At 50.9% G+C, this 22,666-nt stretch overlaps 5 protein-coding genes across 5 annotated transcripts; 1 reads left to right on the top strand and 4 right to left on the bottom strand.

Annotated features, from left to right (window-relative positions):
* Nucleotides 1–47: 47 nt before the first annotated feature.
* Nucleotides 48–12,860, bottom strand: tom1 (E3 ubiquitin-protein ligase TOM1). The gene is made up of 5 exons (XM_073776558.1): nucleotides 12,640–12,860; nucleotides 8,681–12,560; nucleotides 4,843–8,628; nucleotides 484–4,785; nucleotides 48–425 (listed from the first exon to the last, which is right to left on the bottom strand). The coding sequence occupies exons 1-5, from the start codon at nucleotides 12,685–12,687 to the stop codon at nucleotides 331–333; spliced, it is 12,111 nt and encodes a 4,036-aa protein (XP_073633783.1). The 5' UTR covers nucleotides 12,688–12,860; the 3' UTR covers nucleotides 48–330.
* Nucleotides 12,861–13,644: 784 nt separating this feature from the next.
* On the bottom strand, nucleotides 13,645–17,817 carry BDV14DRAFT_3222 (peroxidase/cytochrome P450 family protein). Its single transcript, XM_073776544.1, has 8 exons — nucleotides 17,676–17,817; nucleotides 17,294–17,617; nucleotides 17,142–17,239; nucleotides 17,040–17,088; nucleotides 16,792–16,984; nucleotides 14,556–16,734; nucleotides 14,370–14,496; nucleotides 13,645–14,302 (listed from the first exon to the last, which is right to left on the bottom strand). The coding sequence occupies exons 2-8, from the start codon at nucleotides 17,558–17,560 to the stop codon at nucleotides 13,973–13,975; spliced, it is 3,243 nt and encodes a 1,080-aa protein (XP_073633782.1). The 5' UTR covers nucleotides 17,561–17,617; nucleotides 17,676–17,817; the 3' UTR covers nucleotides 13,645–13,972.
* A 1,229-nt stretch (nucleotides 17,818–19,046) lies between these two features.
* On the top strand, nucleotides 19,047–20,096 carry BDV14DRAFT_194607 (trans-2-enoyl-CoA reductase (NADPH) TSC13; the record flags this gene model as incomplete). The annotated part of the gene is made up of 3 exons (XM_073771960.1): nucleotides 19,047–19,086; nucleotides 19,143–19,358; nucleotides 19,420–20,096. 3 exons carry the CDS (start codon nucleotides 19,047–19,049, stop codon nucleotides 20,094–20,096), a joined length of 933 nt encoding a protein of 310 aa, XP_073633781.1.
* Nucleotides 20,097–20,441: 345 nt separating this feature from the next.
* BDV14DRAFT_194606 (putative alpha-1,6-mannosyltransferase subunit) lies at nucleotides 20,442–21,508 on the bottom strand (the record flags this gene model as incomplete). Its single annotated transcript, XM_073771959.1, has 3 exons — nucleotides 20,442–20,672; nucleotides 20,734–21,167; nucleotides 21,217–21,508. The coding sequence occupies 3 exons, from the start codon at nucleotides 21,506–21,508 to the stop codon at nucleotides 20,442–20,444; spliced, it is 957 nt and encodes a 318-aa protein (XP_073633780.1).
* A 133-nt stretch (nucleotides 21,509–21,641) lies between these two features.
* Nucleotides 21,642–22,613, bottom strand: BDV14DRAFT_162018 (mitochondrial 54S ribosomal protein bL28m). The gene has a single exon (XM_073766837.1). It carries the CDS (start codon nucleotides 22,531–22,533, stop codon nucleotides 21,922–21,924), a length of 612 nt encoding a protein of 203 aa, XP_073633779.1. The 5' UTR covers nucleotides 22,534–22,613; the 3' UTR covers nucleotides 21,642–21,921.
* Between the last annotated feature and the right edge of the window lie 53 nt (nucleotides 22,614–22,666).

Raw genomic sequence — 22,666 nt, 5'->3', positions numbered from 1 at the left:
CTACAGGTCTACCTTATGAACTTATGAAAGGACCAGGGTTATTACAAGATCGCGCTTTTGATTCCAGAAAACAAGCTTGAAATACATGAAAAAGGAGGCATCTAGATAGCCCACAGAAACCAGTCGACCTGCACTTCAACTGGCCCCGTAGCATCTCAGCCACTCCGCCCATGGCCAATTAATAGGCGGATGATACATAGATACATGAAAAACATATGAAAAGCAAAAAAAAAGACTCATGTGTCAACTGTCGAAACGCCGTGAAATGCTTGGGCATTACAACATGGAAAGAAAGACCGCCGCAAGAAATAACAGCAAATAGCCACCGACTTATGCGAACCCGAAATATTCACTACCGGCAGTCATGGCCGTGTACAGACGCTGCCGCAGAGTCTCATAGCTGTCATATTCAGGAAGATCAAGCTCTGTCACAACAATTAGCAGACATTCAGGTAATCACTTGAGGTGGGGAAGTAAACTTACGATTGAAGCATGTATGCGAGCTTGGCAACCGATCTTTGTTGCCATAGTCGCGATGGATGTTGAATCGGCTCACTCCATTCATGCCTTCCAGCTCCTTGAAGCCGTTGAGCGGCACTTTACTGGTACCGGTGACGAATTGCAGCAGCTTGGCTCGCTCTTCCTTATCAAAGGAGCGTACAGCTCGCCAGAACCATTGAATCTGAGGGGACGAAGCAGAGTAGTTGTGGTACTCAGTGTTGGCCTTCCAGTCATCCACCTCGATTTCGGGTAGACCAGAAATCAACAACTCCAGCTCCTGTTCGTTGAAGATGGAAATCAACTCGGGAGGAATGATCTCGTGGAAGCCCTTGAGGAAGTTGTCCAGCTGTTCCTTGACAGAGACAACCAGGCGGTAGTCAACCACCTTCTGCACGTACTCCTCCTTGTTCTCTTGAGTCACGGGAATGTTGCGCCCGTTCTCAATCAAGTCAATGGTCTGCTTCTCGCCGAATGCATCTGTTTCCAAGGCGAAGGTCTCGGTGATGATGTCGGTTATATCGTTTTCGAGCATCCAAAGAAGAGACTTGTAATAGTCCAAGTCTAGGGTCTCCATATCCTTGATTGATACGTTGCGGCTGAGGATGCACTTGTAGACCGCGCGGCTGAAGTGGCAGTCGAGTACACGTCCTTCGTAAAGCGCCTTACCAATAATCCGCCCAATGAACTTGAAGAATGTCAAGTGCTCGGGGTTAATGGCACTCAAGCGGTTAGGGTGGAATGTAGTCTTGTCGGCAGCAACAGGGGTGAAGAGCGCATAGTCTGGGTTGAACATGCCACGGGCGAGAACTTGGAACCATTCCCTGGTCACACCACCGGCATCAACACCCTCTTCGCCGTGGAAGCGAACATTCAGTTTGCCGTGCTTGAGTTCGTCCGCAGACTTGTAGTATAGAGATCTGAAGGAGTCCAGGAAGACCTGGTCTCTCCTCACAGCCAGCTGGAGAGGTGGATGGGGGTGACGGGGCTCGTTTCCACGCGAGTGGACCCGGCGAGTGAAGTAGTTGCGCTTGTTGTCAAAGTCCAGCACCTTGGGGTTCTTGACCAGGAGGGAGAAGGTGCCACTCATCAAGCGTGGGTTTTGTCGGACCAGTTCGTTCAAGATCTTGCGGTGTTCTTCTGTGAACTTGAAGAACAGGCTTTCCATACTCACTCCTGCGTCGCCGGCACCGCTTGAGACAGACAGTTCTCGGCTGCTGCGGGCAAGGGAAGTATCCTTGAGTGTGGTATTCTTGCAGACAACCATCAAAGCTTCAACCAAAGGCAGGAGGATTGTTGCGACGTTCATCATGTTCTCCTTCTGGCGAATGAGTGTCAAGCACTCACTAAGTCTTGTCCATAGAGGTCCAAATGTCGAGCTCTCGTACAAGGTTTGGAGAACATCTTTGGCTGGGCTATCGGACTCCTTTTCTTGGGCCTCCTTGGACTTGTCGGTTCGGCTAGGATCGAACAGGTAGTCGAGGGCTGTCAAGACACGAAGTTGCTTGGCCTGGTCAGAGCTGGCTGGAGAGAATTTAGCAAGAGCTAAGCCTTGCATGTCTGTGCCAGTCTGGGCTTCGTGAATGTGAGAGATCAGTTCATCCAAGTCGGTCAGGATGGTGGTGCTCAGAGTTTGGGCCTGGCTGACAAGCTCGTTGCCAATAGTATCCCGAGCGCCAGGAACAGCAGAAAGGTTGTTGATGGTGGAAAGGGCATCTCTGAAAATTTTTCCGTTGCACTCACGGGCCGCAAGAACGTGCACCACAAGCTTCAGGTTGGGTTCAGGGATGATTGGGGGCTCGATGGTACGTCTCCTGTGCTTGTCCTCTTCGGCCTTTGTTTCCTTTCCTTGAGACGGCTTAGCATCGGAAGTCCCGGATTCCGGTTGCTCTGTCGTCGCGACAACCTGTGAGTCTCCGCCTGCTTCGGTGGAAGGAGCATCGGTCATGTTTGTGTCCGTAGCAATGGCTTCAGCTCCAGCTGTTTCGGCAGTCTCGGGTTGCTGCTGCGGCTCAGAGGGCGGTTCGTCCTCGGTAGTCTCGGATTTCTTGCCCTTTTCTTCCTCCGCTTGCTTTTCTTTCTCGCGGCGAAGGAGTAAGGTAAGGGGTTGAGTGATGCTTGCCAGCAAGCTTGACAACTGCTCCATGCAGTTGGGGCTCTCCAAAATCAACTTCCGATCCAGCAAAGACAGCAGGGCGTTGAGAGCAAATTTGTTCGCTTTGTTCTCCTTGCCCTTTCCTTTGCGCAGTGCCTTCAACTTCAGGGCTGAAGCGGGGTCGTGCTCTGTCAGGAAGAACCAAGCAATGTGAGGATTGTATTGAGACAAGAACGATAGTGTCCCGAGACATTGTTGTACGACCATAATGGGAGTGACCTCATTGCTGACGTTGGATGACTGGAAGCCAAGGCTCCTCTTCACAGACTGTGGTGTTTTCTGAACAGCAGGAGACTTCGCACGAAGCGACAGTTGAGCGAAGCTGCGTTCAATGGCAGAGACATCAGTGCTTCCGTCCTGGAGGACAGAAAGCAAAAGGCTGATAACCTCGATCCGATTCTGACGGTTCTCACAAACATTGTGGAGGATGTCGTTAAGCTGATGGCGAGCGTTGCCTTGAAGGGGCATGAACATCAAGCGGAGTAGCGTAGCAACTCCAGCTTTGTCAAGCATTTGTACGATTTGACGGCGTTGCTGTTTCTTGGGCTCTTGGTCCTCAACTTGTTCGGGTCTCTGGCGATCCATTCGGGAGATGTCGCCAAATTGGGTGAGACGGCCTCTTCCACCGGAGAGAGCGCGAGCCTCTGAGACATACTCAGGGCCGAGATTGGCAAGTATCTCTTCGGGCTGCTCAGCAAGGACGGCTGAACGCAAGCCTGGATCAAGCGTAGCGAAGAAGCTTGCCGCATCCATCTCTTCAGCATGGGCAGGAGGAGGGGGAGGGCCACCGTTGCCAGTTTGCCGACGAGCAGTTTCACGTTCGCGACGACGACGATCAGCCGCTTCCTGTTGCAGAAGCTCTTCGCGAATCTCCCGAGGCAATGCCTCGAGGAACTCGGGGTTGATTTCACTGGGCTCTTCGCCCGCGGCCGCAGCCTGTGAGCGCTGCTCCGCCAACTGTTGCATTATCACTTCTTCCCGCAGCTCCTCGGGCAGAGCTTCAAGGTATTCGGGGTCAATCTCCATGCCAGTGATATCAACTTGTCGCCCTCTAATGATTGTGTGCACACGGCGAGCAGGTTCCACGGGGCCTGCTTCAGCAGGAGCTGGCTGTGCAGCGGCGTCAGCTTCAAGGGCTGCTTCAGCAGGAGCTTCAGTTTGTTGAATGTCGTCCATGGGTTCTGGAACTGGCTCTGAAGGTTCCTGTGGCGCATTGCGCTCTGCTTCCTGTCGTTCTCTTTCCTCTTCTTGGCGAGCAGCAGCTTCTTCCTCCTTCCGCTTCCGCTCTTTCTCTTCCTCTTCCTTGGCAATGCGTTCGCGCTCGGCACGCTCCTCCTCTCGCCGCTTAGCCTCTTCCTCCATTTGCTTCTTCTGCTCCTCGATGGCCGGAGGTACAAAAATTTTCAACAGCGAATTGACAACGCGTTGGGTCTTTTCAACGTATGTGCTGCTGAACAAAATGCGGGCTTCCTCCTGCCAACGGCTTCGAGTTGTTGCTAGGGCAAAGCTAACTGCCTGGGAGGGATCATCCCGAGTTCGTGCTGGAGCGGCCTGAGGTCTACCCAGCCCAAACATATCTTGGATCCGGTTGGGTAGGACAGCATGTCTGTCAACATGAACATGAATGCCATCAGGGCGGTGAATGACGCCGAGTCCTGGGCCACCCTGGCCAATGGCGTGCATAATAGCGTGCATGAAGCTGACGGGACCGTCCATTGGCTGCAGACGTCCTGATGACAAGGGGCCCATACCGTGGACCCAGTCGGTGAAAGCCTCGGGTCCTCCTCCCCGACGTTGTCCGGGCGCTTCTGGGCCATGATCGGTGCGAACTAGGAGCGGGTTCGTTCCGTCGTCATTGCCACGGGGCGCAACCTGAGTTCGTTGCAGACGGTATGAAGGCACGGAAACGATACCATGACGGTTGGGCAGCATGCCGGTTACGGCAGCCCAAGCTGGGTTAGGGCCACGGGAGAAGCCGTGGTGGTGACGATGGCCGCGAGGTAGCGGCGGCTCTTCGCCATCCCAACCCCACGGATCAATGAGGTCTCCGTCATCGTCAAAGCCGTGGAAGGAGCCTTGATCATCGTCAGCTTCATCGAGCTCTTCTTCCAACTCATCAATCTCTTCGTCTTCTGGACATGATGTTAGTAATAAAGTTATACAACTTGCAGTAGAGTCTGGGTACAAACCATCATCCTCATTCAACTCGTCGTCGACGATATCATCATGCAGATCTCCCAAGCTGTCTGCTTGAAGGTCTTCAACTCCACCTCCAACTTCACCCAAAGCACGGAAGATGTCATCAAGGCGCGCTCCATCATGGCGTTGATCTGAATGTCTAATGTCTGCCAATTCGTCTTCAAGCTGGTTCATGATGTCTGCTTCGTCATCGTCCTCAGACATATCTTCGCTCTCCCATTCGTCTTCATCTCCTTCGTCGAGGCTCTCATTATCTCTGTCGCCAGTGATCTCGCCAGCAAGGATCTCATCATCATCCATATCAGACTGATCGTCATCCTCATCATCCTCATCATCCTCGTCGTCATCTTCATCATCGATAACGACCTCAATGTCCATACCAGAATCGCCGGGAAGGCCCTCTATTGGGCCAACGCCATCGATCTCGTCCTCCTCGTCACTAATAACCTCACCATCGTCCTCTGCCATCTCCTCTTCGTAGTCCATTTCATCCCCATATTCGTCATCGTACATCTCATCATCATCTTCTTCTTCCGATTCCTCAGAGCTGGTCTCTTCTTCGTGGCGAGGCTCCAGCATACCCAGGGTAGAGTGACGGAATAGATCCGGGGTTTCCTCACGCTCATCGTCCATATCAGAGACGGAGGTTGCGGAAGAAATTTCGTCATCTTCTGATGATCCTCCAACGGTAGAGATATCCGAGGTCTCGCTCAAGATAACCGCAGTCTGGGTAAGTTTGTTTAGGGGGCGTAAGATGTACTTTATGACTCGCTTAGACGACGGGAAGTTCAAATCGATCTCAGCAACGGAAGCCGTAAGGGCGGAAATGAAATGCTTTTCAAACATGGTTTTGGCAAGCTGCTTCGTGGAAGATGGGAAGGCGGTGTCTCCAGAGACGAAGGCATAGCCGCTAAGCATCTTGTCAAACAGATCGGCAAGGGACATCAATCGAGAATACTTGAGGTCCAGAGGCTCGTTAGAAGCGTTTGCGTCCTTGTAGACTCTAAGAGCATGTTCTAAGACAAATCTTCGAACAAACGCCAGCTCGGGTTCGTCATCCTCGTTGAGGTTCTGCTCATTGCGTCGCCGTCCATGGCCACCAAATTCTCCCGTCTTGGTGCACAAAGCAACCAAAACACGCATCGTCCAGGCAGAAGTGTTACTGCGCTTCTTAAAGGCCACAGATTCGTCATGCTCCATAGTGCCAACAGGGACCAGAGCATTGAGGAGATAGTTCAAGATTCCGGAGCGAGGCTTGGAAGGTGTCGTGGCCAAGGGGTCCGCCTTGCGAGAGAAGTTAATGAACTCAATCTTGGTCTGGTTGTAGGAAGAAAGCAGCTCCGTCAAGCACTGAAGCAAGAAGCATCGGTAGATGTAAATTGGATGATCATCTGCTGAGAATGCGGGCTTCTCCGTCTTCTTGTTGCTTCGCGAACCTTGGAGCTCAGTGCTTGAAACCGAGGGAGTAGGGTCATCGGTTGACATCTCGATATCAGTCTGAGGCTCTGATTGCTCAGGCGCTGAAGCTGCCGCGGAGCCCTCCGGGTTTTCTGCTGGTGGTTCCTTGTCGTCGACATCCTTGTACGATAGAAGTTCGGAAAGAAGATAGTGAATGACTCCATCCGGCTTCTCGACGACAGGAGTTTTCAGTTCGGGGGTCTTGCCCTTCTCCTTGTCCTCTTGAGCATCAGGCTTCTTTTCGCCAGCTGTTTGTGCACCTTGAGCTTCTTGGCCAGACTTCGCATCTCCAGTCTTTTTGTCAGACTTCAGGGTCAATATTTGGGGACGTTGTCGGCTGTCATAAGAGCGTAGTTTGAGCTTATCGTTGGAGATCTCGACAAATAGCTCTGGAGACCTGAGGACCAAATGATACATTTGCCTAACATAGCCTGTCGTGTCAATCGGCCGCGAAGATTTCGACTCAAAGTTGGCGACAATCTCACTGCGCATGATCTGTCGGATTGTGTCGTCATCTTCAATGATATGCCGTAGGATAAGCATGAAAGCGCCTTGAAGCTTATCATTTGTAGAGCTTGAGAGCTGCTTGACCATGACAAACAAGCGTTGAAGGTTTCGTTTCTCGCCCATTCGGACGGCAATGTCGCGAATCCGAGTGAGGATAACAAGGATACGACATACCGAAAGAGCCAGAGTGTCGTCCTTGCCAACCCTAGGAAGGATCTCGACGAGGACCTCGAACAACTGCATTTTCTCATCCTTGGATACAAGAGGTTCTTCCAAATGAGCAGGTCCATCATCCACCGACATGGATTCAGCATTATCAGGTAGGGTCCAGCGAATTTGAGGAGGTTGGCAGTCGTCGGAGAGAAGCTTTTCAAGAACAAGCAACACATGTCCAACCCAGGGGAACGACTCCTCCGGGAATTTCTCGGATGGAACGGCGATGAATTGAATGAATGTCGCGAAACACTCTTTCAACTCAGATAGCGTAGCGTTGTACATCTCCTTGTCCTGAACCACCAACGCCAAGAGATGAGCATAAGCCGCAACCTTCTTGCCCGCAGATTGGAAGTTCTCCATTTGCAACGAAACCAAGGATTGAACAAGCAGCTCACCAACTTCACGTCTGAAGCTTTCTGGATCCCGGTGTTTCTTGACAGCAGATGCGATCAGGTCAGACAGTTCAAAAGAAACATCATGATGCTCGTTCAGTACATCTAAGCATCGTTCAATCAAACTTGACCGGACCTTTTCTCTCTCAGCATCCAAGTCCTCAACCGCGGTCAGCTCCCGTCGCTTTGCCGGTTGCTGGTCAGGGCGCGGTTCAGATGGGTCTGCGGAGGCACTCGCCCGAGTATTACTGGACTCTGGCTGGTTGCTGGCAGCGCTCTCGTCACGATCGTCATCAACGGATGCCGGGTTCAAGAGGTTTTCCAAAATGTTGGCAACCTCCTGGGGCACACCTGGGGCCCCATCGCCATCATCTGCGTTACGACCGTGGGCCTGAGGGAAGAACATAGAAAGCGACTGCCGATCAAAGAACGAGTTTGTGTCGAAAGACGGCGGCTCTCCACCGGCCAAGTCCTCCGGTCCATCACCAGAAGTGCTGGGACGAGCTGTTTCCATGTCTGCGGAATCTGGTGGCATGAGATCGGCCGTTCGAATGTAGTTTCGAGATCTGCAATACTCTTCAGCGGCAGAGAGCGTGTTGTTGCAACGATACAGTGCTTCCTGGACGAGCTCGCTCTCAAATCCCTTCTCCTGCAATGCCTTGATCCGGTCTTTGTGAATAGGGAATCCTTTTCTTTGCACATCCACAAGTGCTGGCTGCGCGTCAGGTCGCCGGACGGCCCCCGACTCGTTTTCGCCGTCAAGGGACGATCGAAGGATATCGACGAGACATTTCACAACGGAGCTCGTAGACTGGGTCGTAAAGTCGGAGTTCCACATTTCGCGCGCTATAGGCAAGATCTCCATTCTTAGTTCCACCAAGAACTGACCTGCTTGGAAAAAGTCCGGGCGCCCACGATCCCGATCATTGCATGACATAGCCTGCGATTGGCTCGACTCCACGATGCTCTTTCCGGAAGCAAGCTCAGCGAAGAAGCTGAGGATTATTTTGATGCCGCCGTAAGCAGACGTCAGTCTTGCAGAGACATCATTCTCGGCGTCAGGTACAGATTCAGGTGGCGAAAGGGCCTTGACCTCGCGGACGAAGAGATCGCAGACATCCTTGAGAACCTTCAGTCCGTTGCCCCTCTTGAAAGCAAACAGGACAAGTGTGAGGTACTGGGAGTGATGTCGGTCCGGTGCGGCTGTGAAGTTATGTCAGTTATAGAACAATACACATCACAAAGCGAAATTTACCTTCAAACAGGAGGTGAGAAAACGACGAGAGGATGACAATGAGGTAAGCGAACTTGAGCTTGGGGTTGCCACTGGAATTGGCAGGCTTGAATTGCAGCTGTTCAAGCACAGCTCCAGCGATAACGTCGGCAACTGCAAGCGCGTTTTGCTTCTGATAAGCATCAGTCCTCCTCTTACCAATGAGCCCGAGACCCAAGTTGTGGAGGAATCCAGTGATGGACGAAGGTAAGGAGCTCAGTAGGTATCGTAGCGCCTGTACATTCTTGAATGCGACTCCTCCCTCATTGAGCTTAGGGGGAGCATCGACAGGCGGCTGCGGGGTTTGTGGGTTGGGAGAACTACTACCTCCATCTTGACGAGGCTCAGGCGGTAGTAAAGTAGAGACACCCTCTGTCAAGATACCAGGGCTGTCAATATTTCTCTCAGAGGGCGGTGGCTGAACCTTCGTTGCTTGGTCCCAGGTGTCCGGCATGTTCTTCTCCAGTAGAATCTCTTCCCAAACGCAGGCAGCGTGCAGACTCCCAAGCTTTTTCACGAGAGAACTGTATCGGTCGGCCAGATTGACTTGAGAAAACACAGAAGTTTGTTGGCTTGGCCTTGCTTGATACAGGGGTAGAGAAAACGCTTCACGGAGTAGATCCATGAGGGTAAGAGCAGACACCATGTGCTTCGCAAAGAAGGTACCATTGTCTCTTGCAGTCTTAGCTGATTCGCCAGCCGCGCTGGGTGCCTTGCCTTGTCCTTCTTTCTCCAGTTGAACCAACGGGGAGAAGAACCCCTGCTCCTCTGTCGAGTTCCAGAAATCGGATAGCATGTCAACAATCCGCTCAGTGCGGCGGACAAGGGATGGTACAATCAAGTGAGGCTTGGTCTCAACGAGCATATGGACCAGCACCGTAAGCTCCTGGTTCGCATCAGAGTTGTGGAAATCGAAAGGCAGACTTTGTAGAGTAGCGAGATCCAAGATGAACTCAACGCCGCCAGATTCTATGAAGTAGGTGCAGTTGGACTGATTCTCGAAGAACGCTCCCAAAAATCGCAGCACAGCGAATAGATAGTCAGTCGTAGTCATACCATCCTTGTCTTCGTCCTTAGGTTCAATTTGTGAATCTAGAGGCGGGAGAAGCCCGCTCACATCGCCAACGCTGAGCTTTCCACCAGTAGGCAGTGTGGCAGCGGTATTAATGGAGGGTACACCGTAGACCTGGCTATCATCAGCGGCAGTTTGTTCGGCGGGATCGATACCAATTGCCTTCAGCAACTGCCAAGGTTCCCCAGAGAGGGTCGGCTGCTTCTGTGAGTCCTCTTTCCATAGTTTGGCGCCCATACCATACTTCCAGGCCTTGGTTCTGCACAGAAAACCGACACGTGCAATCATAATCATGACCGCGGTCATGATTGATGACTTCAGAGCCGGGTGATGACGAATTAGTTCATCAAAAGTACTACCCAAAGATCGAACCAGGTTTGTGTCATCCTTAATGAGACATTTGACATGTGCAGGGTTTTCAAATATCTCAAAAAAGCTTTCCAAGGCGTGCGAAGACTGGAAGAGTTCCAAGCCGGAGCCATTCAAGCAAATAGCTCCGAATGCTGAAGGGATACAAGAGAGCGCCTCCGTTGCAGGCATTATACCAGAAGCCAGAGAAGCATTTTCAGGCCTCGCGATAGTGTAATCTCTAGGTTTTTGTCTCTGGTCCGCCAGAGAACCAGTTACAGTGCTCGACGGCGCTGTAGACTCGCCTCCTGCCTCCGCAGGCGCATTCTCTGCAGGCACACCCTCAGCCGATGCTTTCTCCGGACCTTTAAGCGGTTGGAGGGTGATAGCTTCCAAGAAGCTCCGGCTCAGACCAGCCTCGGCGATGACCTGGTAGCTGGTGGGTTCATTATGGATGAAGCTGCTGAGGATATTGACAGCGTTACTCCACACATGGGAGCCAAATACTTGTGCATTCTCAATGACAAGGCGCAGAGAAGTCAGAAGTTGGGGAGAATCAATCAGATTTCGAAGAACTCGATCAAACCCGCCGCCATTGTGCTGCATTATATGATTGACAAAGCGGAACAACCAACGGAGAGTCTGCTGTTGGAAATAGGGGATCTGGTAATCGATTGAAGATGTCTTATACTGGTCCGGAATACCTGCCTCCTGAGATACCTTCTCGAATGATGTTTTAGTCTCATAATCAATCAAGTCTGAGAGCGCATCAAACCCCTTGGCGTTCGTCAGTATTCCAAAGGCATCACGAACCGCGAGCACAAAGCTGTCAAGGAATTCCATAACACGGGAGTAGACACGACGAGCCTTGTCGGTGCGCAGGTTGAGGACATCCACAAACATAGGAATTAATCCAGCAGCTACAAGGGTCTCGGGGGTTCTAGTGCTTGAACCAGGAAGAGTACGTAATAAAGCGAGAAGAGCATCTCGCCATTCATCTTGGCCAGTAGCGTCATTCTCATCGCCTTCAACACTAAGTTCATTGACGGCCTTCCTGGTCAAGAACATCAAGACGCCGTGGTTCACGTTGACACTCAGGGCAGAACAGACGTCAATTGCGCGCGCCTTGTGCTTTGCTAGAGCATCAAGTGCTTGAATGGAGAAAGTCTGAACTGTTCGAGAGACCGGAAGGTCACCACTAGCCCCAAGGTGAACTAACTCCCCAAGTTGATAAGCGAGTTGAAGGCGCTTAGGGTGCTCCAAGTCGAACTGGAGAATCTTTTGTTGGAAAAGCGGTTCCGGATAGATGTACGCCAAATTTGTGATTGCGAGGATTCTTATGGCGAGTATCTGTTCTCTAGCCGACCGAGAAGTGCCCAGCGCCTTTGCGGTGCGAATTTTGTTCAACAATTCGTACTTGAACTCGTTTGGCAGTTCTTGGGAGTGTGACGAGATGATCTCTTCGGCAGAGGCCGAAAATACCTTCGTTCTTGGAATGTCCAGTGTTTTCCCACCGGGCAGAGTTTCATCCTGTTTGCCGGTGGGTGTATTGACAACCGACGCAGGTGAGTCTTCTGTCGATGGGATCCGTCGTGGAGTACCGCTTGAATGTGTCCGGCGCAAAGGTGTTGGCGTAGTGGGAGCGTTCGGAAGAGACGAACTGGGCCCGCTCTCTGCGACTGTTTTCGCTTGCTCAGCAGAGCCCGAAGGATAGTAAAGCAGGTAGACGTTGCCCCAATCTTCCCAACCATCGTCGTCCCGTACAAGCGACGTGAGGTCATTCGCGTTATGCTTGGATTGAGACGACTTGTCTTTGGGACCAAGTGGCGAGGAAATTGGTCGTCCTGCGACAGTAGGGCGAGGGAAAGGACTCGCGATCTTTTGCAATTTCTCCAGGTCGATGTTGTAGTGTGTTGCCAACAGGCTCTGTTGAAAATGGGAGCCACCGCGGTGGCGCGAGTGATACCTCTGTGCCAGGGAGAGAGATAACCGAAGTGTGGATTGGAGAAGACTCAGCGAAGTAGTGTTGAGCAACTCGCCCAAGCGCTCACTGCTATTGTACAGACTGCGGTTGCCGCATTTCTCTAAAAGAAGTCGAGAAAAGTCCAGTATGGCCTCCAAAAGCTCTCTGTCTCCCTCAGTGTCATAATCCAAAGCAACAAGCTTAGACCCGATGTCTCGCGAGCTCAGCTTGCTGTCTCCGTTCGTATAACACTGCTCCAGATATTGCCGGCTAAAAGGCGTCGTTTGAGGGCCATTGCTGAGATCATACTTTTCAATGACGGCGTCCAGAATTTCATCAAAGCGATTCAAGACATTAATCCAGTGATACAGATCACCCCTCGGGAAAGGCCAGACGCGAGAAAATGTGCGGAGGTGAGAAGGAAGTTCTGGGACGGGAATGTTAAGCGCACGAGCTATAAACTCTGAAAGGTAGGGTGACTATCGAGGAATTCTGCAGTCAGCTCAACTGTACTCTTGACAGCGCAGGTAGGCTGGGCCTCAAAAAGGCGGGACTTACAAGAGTAGCCTCATGCTTCTGCCCAGCGACCTTCTTGATTCTCCCCATAGTGTCTAGGGTTGAACAATCAGGCAATCATTAGGGAAAAAAATCTGAAAGCCCAGGAGTGCACCTCCTAGAGACGTTATCGGCGGGTCGTGGAAAGCGTGGTGGTGAGGTGAGGTGTCAGAGAATCTTTTATGACGTTTTTTTCTTCCTCTTTCGGAGACTTTCCTTGACAGAAGGGGAAAGCAAGATGGAGCAAGATTAAGAGATTGGTTCGGCGAGCTTCGACGGTGTACAATGAACCGAGTGAAGGTGATGGAAAAGGTGAATTTGCTCCGACTGTGAATTGCAGGTCTTGTGCTTGAGAGATGAGGAGCGAGGTGATGGAAGGTGAATTGGTCTAGGTTGGTTAGTAAGTTAAAGCCGCTGGCAGAACAACAGGGAAACGGTGCAGGTCGTCAGCCCTGGAGAAGTGCGCAAGCAACAAAAAGGGTAGAATAGAGGGTAAAGGTGAATATAAGAGTGAGGGTAAAGAGAGGCAAAAGGCCAAAGGAGTGATGAAGGAAGTGGGGGAGTGAGGAAGACAAGCAACAGACGGAAGATGGACTGGTGGTTGATGATGATGATGTTGATGGCTGATGGGGGGAACCCGAAGCTCTCGTCATTACCACTCATCGTATTTTATACCGATGTGAGGCGATCCTCTATCATAAAAAGTGGTAATTTATGTAACAAATGGTACCGTGCCTGGCCATAGCGTTTCCTGCTGCGAGCAATAGCCGCCTCCCCTCATGTCCTCTTGCCCTTCCTGACTGAGCGGTAACTGAGACTATGTTATCTCTGTTCTTTCGTACATTACTACTATGGGTTTGATGTTCTAGGCTGTTCTAGGACATATATGCTTGCTTGTCGCTAGACTTCCTAGAATCAGCCCCTCATCTTAGGCAGACCTGCCAGAGAACGAGTAACAACGCATAGCACTATCCAACTCTCTTGGGTAGCGTAACTCTTTTATAGGACATAGCAAGGTTAGACAATCAAATCGTATAGTACTTAGGTTAAGTTCAAGCTAGTAGTATCAACAAGTTACGCTGTGGTTGCGGATTATCTAGAAACAGTTTCGGAGAAGCGTCGCCAGCGAATAGAGCCTCAGCCCTATACTGGGCTACGCCGCCGAAATATATATAATCACACACCTCGATCAAAACCGAGAAGACAACAGCATGCCAATGCTCAAAATCGCAAACGAGCGAGTAGAAGCCAAAAAGTAGTCAAACAAATAGCCTCCAACTAAATCCGTGCTCATATCTACCAAACAAAAGCAATGTACATCGTCCCCGCAATTTCCCTAATCCTCCTTCAGTGGCGGCAATTCCCCATCCCACTGAATCTTCATAGTGGTCGGGAATGGAGAGAAGCCACTATGATCTTCATTCATATATTTAGCAATTCCACCAGGACCTGAAAGCTTCTTCAAGTGACCTTGCGGACCAGGAGCCCGACGCAGGTTGTCCAAACCGCCGACGACCTTGAGCATTGTGCTAAGTCCGGCCTTGCAAAGGTCAATTCCTAGGCACCGATGGGCTCCAAAGCCGAAGTGGGCGTATAGGTTCATGTCTCGGTCTAGCTTCACCGTGGTCGGCTCAGGGAATGCGACGGGGTCCATGCATGCGGAAACCTGACTCATTAGCAATGACCTCCGATAAGGTAGTCATCTTAGAAAGAGATTATTATTATTAACTCACAAGGTTGCAAATGACGGCCTGGCCGGCTTTAACTGTAACGTTTGCACCATTGTCATCGAAAACTGTGGGCTCCGCAGCCACTCTCGGCAAAGCGACTGAGGACCTTAGTCGGGCACCCTCCATGAAACTGAGTCGGTCAGTGAATTTGCTATCAGTTGGGAAGGAAGTAGAACTTTGGCCACTTACTAGCGAGTTAAAAGCTCCTCTGCCTCCGGGGTGCTCTCTTTGGCCAGTCGGTTGATCTCAGGAAGATGAACGGATCCCTCCTCTGAGAGATAGTAGTCTAAACACTGCGAGAAAAGTTGCGCTTGGTTGGCCACCATTCCACCAGCTGTAGGTAGAATGTGCGTCCATACAATCTCCGCTGGTGGAAGACCACTTTCCAGTAGATGTTGAATCATATGAATCCCGTACTCGCTGAGAACGTCGCTTCTGTGCAGGCGGTTTACCAGGTTGGCTATGAAACCTGTCTTGCCAACCAGCTCCACATTGGCCATAGTCAGCTCACCTAGCTGCTGCGTCACTGCCCGGGCAGTTTGATTCAGTTCAAGCGACTTCCCAACATCCGCGTCGTAGAAGATGGCGGTGAATACAACGGCCATGACCTTGTACAGTTCCGACTCCGTAAAGACACCTCGAGGGTTGGACTCTGTCTTCAGCGGCAAGGAGAAGATGTTAGAGCAGAAGTGCACTTGAGCAAGATTGGCGACATCTCGAACGATATCAACTTGATTGACGCCGGCGAGTTTGTAGGATTTTTGATGTAGGAGCTTCAGAGTTATCTGTTCATAGAACTTTCTGACTTCAGTCTCCCACTTGTTGCGATACAAGGCGGCCCCCATCATCTTTCGTGATGCAGCATTTGGTGGTTTGTCGCCAGACAGCATGAATTCTTTTCCATAGAGATGCTTATCACGCTGCATCAAGAACTCAATCTTCTTGCCCCAGGTTACCTTGAAGGTACCCTGGTTGTTGAGAATAGACATGCAGGCGGCATGAGAGTTAATAAATGTCGGATGAGGAATACGGCTAGGCTTCACCCAACTGTACTTCTCAGAAGCTCCAAGATTGGTCAAGATTTTCTTATTCTCAGAAGGGATGACCATGGGGAAGTGAGCATAGATTGAATCTCCAGCTAAATGATTAGGGAATGCGCGGAGAGCCAGTTTGTAGAATACCTGGCCCTGATCGACGGCAGTATTGGGCTCAATCTCGCTGTAGGCCCAGTTTGTGAGATGCTTGGGTGTGTAATCAACAGTGTAGAAGCGATCACCGCGGACCAACGCAACGGCATCCGAAAGGATCGCCCTGGAAATGGTGAAGTTTGTGCACAGTCCGCTTCCGGGACTAACAGGGACTTTTGCATCTTCCACAATGACACCGGGGTATATTTCGACCTGATCAGGATGATTATACAACCGCCTCAGCTGCTCCGCAGTGTAAGGATCGGAGTTAATGTCCTCGAAGGTCTTGTGAGGAGCTAGATTGAAGTATTGACGGAATTCATTGAGCGTGCCCAAGTTCCACCGACGAGCCTGCATTATACCAAGAGCTTCAATGCTCTTGAAGATTGCAGGGACGTGCGACGATCCGAAAGCACCAGCACAGTCTTCAACACTCTTCTCAAAAAGATCAACCAGATCGTCGTCATCATACGACCCGTCTGCTGTACGATGAAGGCCAGCGAATGGACGATCCAGGGGCTCTTGTGGAAGTGTTGCTTGCCACCGTCCCAAGCCCGCAACGAATTCCTTCAGAGACATAGTGTTTGGATCAGCTCCAGGCATAATCTCGCGGTGAAAGTCCTCAGTCCATTGCTCATCGCGCTTTGAGATGCACGCGTGCCAACGGTAGACAACGTTGAACTCCGCTGAAACTTGATTGCCGGTGGCCATTGAAGCTGCTTCGCCCAATAGACCATCCCTCATCTCCATCCGTGGATCCAAGCTCCAGGTGCTGTCTGTCCGGTTTATGTTCAAAATAGTTCGAACATAATCTTTCAGAATAATGTTCGCGTATAACCCGCAGGTCACTAATCGTCCGGTCTGGAAGAGATCGTTGTCATACTTGGCGTACGCTTCGATACTGGATTCATCAGGCCTGGTGAATCGACCGCACTCGTTGATTGCGGCAAGTTGCTCAACCACATAATTATGGTAGCGATTGAACATGATTAGAAGCACACCAACACCAGGAGGAAAACCTAGAACACGCTTCGTAGAGAAACAGTCAGGCTTCAGCTTTCCATCTTTGAACGTGCGAACAAGATTCTGCTCGTCTTGATTGTTGCCGTACAAAGGGGAGAGCTCCAAGTAAGAAGACGTCAGCGACGTGGAGCCGTCCTTGGGGTCAGTCTGGAATAGATCTTGACGAGTGTTAGAAAGTCAAGCCTTGTCAAAAACCATCATGATGTTTTACATACCATGAATGATGATTGAAGCAAGGTAGAACAAAACGCTCGATATCTTGTTCGGGTGTTCTTTGAATTCCTTTCGGCGAAGCAAGCAGTCGAAAAGTGTCTCTGGCTCGGGTAGAGCTGGGGACTGTTTCGTCTTTGGCCGAACGGACCTGGCGTAGGGAGTGCCGGCAGCCCCTAAGCGGGGCCAGAAGTGGTTCTATCATCGTCAGAGTCAGCACGTATGCGAGATGAGTTAGGGATGAGGTACTTACGTTCCCTGAGCCGTCAGCCTTACGGTATGCTGAATCAGGACCCAGATACCTGTAGCCTATTAGACTTTCTTCTGGAGTCTAGCATATATTTTAGGAACTTACGAGAGTGGCGGGTGCTCAAGATCATTCCACAGCATGTTCAGGAACGACTTGGTCAGTTCCGCAGCATTTCGCGAGGTCGCCGGCAAGCCAGCAGCTAGCTACAAATCAATCAGTCTGAATCACAGGGCATCCCTCAGTAAGTTAGGGCTTACCTGGATCACCCTTTCCATGATGTACTTCTTGTCATCAACCGGCTGTTTAGTGGCAGCATTCTTGACGACATCGACAAGGGTGCGGACATCAGCAAGGTCAACATGGGGAAGGTCTTGGACCAGCCCAGTTTGAGTTGGTTTTGCTATGTAGGTCCCATTGCCTGTTTCCGTCGGCAACGGTCTTAAAGATGCGGCAACGACGTTCTCCACCTGGGAGATGGTGTTGCCGAAGCCATTGATGATGCTTGGTTCTTTGTAGTCATCCATAGCGGACTTTCGACTCGACTGACAGTATATACAGAAAAGCGACAAATATATACAATTCTATATGAAAAGTCAGTAACCTAACGTCCTTTGGACTCATGAAAGGGAAGGCTCATACCGTAAGGGACTCTAAATCGAGGAGTACTCTTCCAGCAAGTACGTCGACTGAGAAGCAATTCAAACACAATTTAGGAGTATACAGTCTCCGGAAAACAAATAGAAAAGGATATAAGGACCCAAGAGCTAAGATACAAGCAGGCCTATAGTCGATTAAGGAATGAGAAACTGGAGAGGTGAACCCTGGAGGGTAGGCTCATTTTATACGATATTGTAGACGCCGGACATCAAGACTAGAGGAGTTCTCGAGCGACGGGGCAACCAGTGCGGCTGAGATCTAACAGGGACGAGAGTAACTATGTATTATTGCCAATTGGCAACGGCACTAAAAACGTGTTAGAATTATAATGAATGGAGAGGAAAGCCCGAAGGCTCGGCCCTAGTCTCCTCGATCTTTAGCATCGGCGTATCGCTGCTAAAATTGACTAGCAAGCCCCACTGACAGCGGCAGACGGGCAAGCTGAGATTCCAAATGTTTTTAATTCGTCCAGTTGTATGATAACCAGTCGCGCGGCAGTGTGATGCCATTGTTGCCTCACACGGCGCATAATCGTAACCATTTTGTCCATTCCTAGCCTCTGGAAGGATCGATCGATGACAATGTCGTGGAACATCATAGGGTGATGAAGATAAGCCTAGCGGCCTAGTCGGATTCCTAGGAAGAGACCCAGAGTCCGTAGTGACGCCATCTTGAGGGCCTCGGATGCGGCACTTGCTGATTTGCGGTAAGCTCAGCAACTGGCGCAACAATTAGAGATATGCGTAAGGCGCTGGCCAAGCATCAGTCTGATTCAGAACTTTCGGATTGTACAAGATCGAGGATGTATCGAACGAGCATGCACATCGATCGGCGAGTCCTAGCTTTGAAACCCACTATCCCGCGTAAAGATTTTCGCAGTCTATCCCAGAGATTGACGACGACTCCTCTTCAGCACTCCACAAGAAGATGGCTGAAGCTGAAAGACTAGGGCCTCGTACTCCGGGCAACCACAGCTGAACAGTTTATTGACTTGGCTCCGCCAAAATGCCGCATGGCGTTCGGTCATGGTGACTAGACCAAATGGCGATAACGAGTCCGCGTATAGAGCATGGATGTTTTGTGCGACCCGAGATGAGGCAGGGATCGAGACCATGCCATTGTTCGCATTCAAGCCTTCTGTAACTTCTGTTGGACGGGTGTCGAATGCACGTGACTCTGGCCGAGGTTAGCCTCCTTGGTTCCCTTAGCTTCCAGGCCAACATTATTTCTCTGTCCCACCATTTCCGTGTTGAACTTCCGGGAACCCAGAGCTGACGGCCATTGTTTCTTTTTGCTTAGCTGCATTAGAGTTCTTTGGTGTTGTCGACTTCTTCAATCGTGCTCTCGGCTCCAATGGCTTCTTCAACCGTCACCGTGGTGGTTCAATCACGGGGTAAACTTCATGCACATGGTCCGGAAAGAATGTTGAAATGCTGATTCGTTGTATAGGAAAGACCATCAGGAAACTCCCTAAGGAGGTTCAAATTGCGACAGATGCATCAACCCAGGAGATTTATAACCGCCTGGCAGAGGCCTCGGGCTATTCCATTCATCGTCTGAGAATCACCAAGGCGGCTGACCGGTCTGTGGTCCCCAACACCAAGGAGAGCACCGTTGAGGGAACCGGACTCAAGGACAAGGCTGTACTCCATGTGAAGGACTTGGGTATGTGCTAGGCCGCCCGCTTGTGCGACTTGTCAATTCTTGCTCACCTTTCATTCTCTAGGCCCCCAGATTAGCTGGCGCACCGTGTTCATCATCGAGTACCTCGGGCCCCTCCTGATCCCAGCTCTCGTCCTCTACCCATTCCGCCCATTCGTGTACTTCAACTTCGATACCATTCCGCAACCCAGCGATGTCCAGCGTATCGTTTGCGCTCTTCTCACCCTCCACTTCCTTAAGCGCGAGTATGAAACAGTCTTCGTCCACCGCTTCAGCAATGCCACCATGCCCGCCCGCAATATCGTCAAGAACAGCGGTCACTACTGGCTCCTGGCCGGCTGCAACATCGCCTACTGGGTTTTCCGTCCTGATGCTGCCGCTGCTAAGTCGGTTAGCCCGGCTCTGATATACGGTGGTCTTGCCTTGTACGTCTTTGGAGAACTCGCAAACTTCAACACCCACCTTGTCCTGCGTGATCTCCGCCGACCGGGAACCACCGAGCGTGGTATTCCCTCTGGATTTGGTTTCAGCGCCGTGACCTGCCCCAATTACTTCTTCGAGGTTGTATCGTGGGTTGGTGTCTACCTCGTCAGCGGTCTCAGCTGGAGCGTCTTGGTCTTTACCGTCGTCGCAGCAGCGCAGATGGCTCTCTGGGCTCAGAAGAAGGAACGTCGCTACCGCAAGGAGTTCGGCGACAAGTACAAGCGCAAGAAGTTTTCCATGCTTCCTGGTCTAATCTAAGTATCGGATTACGGGGGGCTGAGGAGCTGAACGCGCTAAGCTAACGGCCTTGGCCTTGTATCCGGCAGCTGAATAAACACGCCTTGTGAGATGCACATGCAACGGATGTTTGTCCGGTAAGACGGATAAATAGGATGGGTTGAGTTCCGCTTTGATGGAATAGTGGTTTTATAGGGTCTCCAAAATGGAGGCGACCTGCTGTTTCTATGTAAAGTTTCGCAGCACTAGTATCTAATCATCATAAATAGTTACATTCGCTATGAGATAGAATGAGATATGTTTGACGCTCAGGACCCGCAAAACCGAATGGACCTTCATACAAGTATGCAAAAGGCCATCGCAGAACTACTCGAGCTTCACTCTCTTCGCCCACAACTTGTAGTACGGTTCCATTTCCCACTGGCAATTCCGCGCTGGAGCGGTATCACATCCAAAGAACCGTACAATCAAATCCCCATCTCTGTAGGTCCCATCAACCCCAGCGCCAGGCGAGTCCTTACTAAAGGAATTGATAACGCGCTGAGGAACCAACGCCAGCCGAGCCAGGACAGTCGGATGCCACTGAACAATATGCTCCTGGGATACAAATGGAGTCAGTTTAGACGGTATCAGAAATGAAGAAAAGCAGAAAACATACCAAACTATGCAGCTCCGCCTTCGCAAAATCATAACTCCTATATAACGGATCAAACCAAGTATCCAACAGAAACCTCGCAAAGTCACCCTGCCTAAGCGCAAAGCTCCCGGTATTCAAGTCCTCCGCATCATTAGTGAGCACCAGGTCGATATCCTCGGCGCGCAAATGCGCAAAGGTCTTGATGATGCTATCGGGCGGTACGACGGGGACATCACGGCGCATAAGCGTTTCGAGTCTATGCTTGCTTAGAAAGCGAGACTCGAGTGATTCGCTGGGGTTCATGAATAGGGCGTGTGCGTCTAAGTGGAAGAAGTATGTTGCTGTTGGATGTGAGGCCATGGCGTGTCGGACTGCGGGGACGACTCCCCAGGTCTGTGGGGATGAGCCGATGTAGGGTTCGTAGTCGGAGAGGTTGGCGAAGAAGTTTGTGTAGCCTGTGCTCAAGGTCAGGGTTGGTAGTTCTTGGAGAATGGTGTATGGTACCATGTCGTTCGGCGTAATCCTTTCTGTTCTTGATGATCTTCTGTAGATAGGTGTCGCTGTAGGAAGCTCGGTTGAGGACGGTCACTATAACGACTCCTCCGGTTCCAATTGAGCTTGTCGCAAGACTGGTGCTGTTACTGGAAAACTGCGGCCAGAGAAAATAGAGGGCTAATAGTGCAACGCTCAGAATGGCGACTAGTTTGAGTTGTTTGCGACGCTGGAAGGTGAGGAATGAGGAATGCGCGTAAAGAGGAGCGGCATGGCCCTTTCGAGGAGGGACGGCAAACTGCATGGCTGAAAAGTCATTTGTCGGTCATCCCAATTCTTTATCCTCCATATTCGAAGAAGTTCGAAGAAGAGAAAGTTGAGGGTGAAGCGAGGGGCCGGGCTTGTATATAATACTACCGGATGCGGAAAACGAAGGCGGGATCATCGTTGGACCGAAGACATGGAAATCGCGAACGTTTCGGGAAATGAACCCTGGAGAATGTCACTGGAGGTATTTATTGTGTAAATTTAGTATCATTGATAAAGTGAATATGATCTTGTGGAGTATAAATACAGCAAAGAGGAAAAAAGTAATGAGATGTCGCGCAAACCCCTTAACAGATCCTAGTCCCTGATATCCGGGAATAGATGTCTAGCAAACATCGTATAATACACGCTCAACGAACAAGCACGCGAAAATGCTTCCGCAAATCGCCGCTAATGGTTCTCCTTATTAACAGTCGGCTTTGTGAGCTTGTCAATGTTGAGATAATCGTCCACTGATGTCTTCGTCTCGGCTTCCTTCTGCTTCAACCACTCCTCAAAAGACGGCGGCTCCGGTATTCCCAGCTTCTTTCGCTCCTTTCGGAACTGTTCTTGGATCGTGTCCGTCTGCATTATTTGCCAGCGCAACTTCCACCCAAAGACTCCCATCTCCTGGATGCGCGAGGGTCGGTCGTCCAGCAGGTATTGGTCCAGTCCTCCTGACTTCCGGATTGTCCGCAAAGCCTTCCTCGTCAATTTGATGAAGAGCCATTGTTGAAGCGCTTCACTCCACATCTTCTTCCGTCGCACGTTGGGCTTCCAAAATCGTCGCGTCTTGCCCTCGTTGCGGCCCTGGGAGATCTTGTTTCCAAATTGAATCGTTGAGCCGCCATAGAGACCGGTGTTGGATTGGCGGTACATGTAGTTTGGGTTATACGGATAGGGTGGGATGTAGTCCGGTAGCTTTGGGAGTTTCTGCACCGGTTGTGTCGTAGAGAATGATCGTTTTGAAGCTGTCAAGGACAGGCTTCGGAAAGCCGACGAAAGAGAGGACTGGGAGAACATGGTGGAATAAGTCGGCAAATTTGCCAATTGCTTCTGGGGTCAAACTCAAGGGTGCTGGATCATGACAGAGACGAAGTGGGTGTCAATGTACGGAGTAGAAGCGTCTACGGCGGACGAAGAATTTGGAGTGGCT

The sequence above is a fragment of the Aspergillus stella-maris genome, assembly GCF_047715825.1.
Source record: "Aspergillus stella-maris strain CBS 113639 unplaced genomic scaffold BDV14scaffold_1, whole genome shotgun sequence".
NCBI classification, from domain to species: Eukaryota; Fungi; Ascomycota; class Eurotiomycetes; order Eurotiales; family Aspergillaceae; genus Aspergillus; species Aspergillus stella-maris.
The sequence above is the reverse complement of the archived record's forward strand: the minus strand, read 5'-3'. Positions and strand labels throughout refer to the sequence as shown.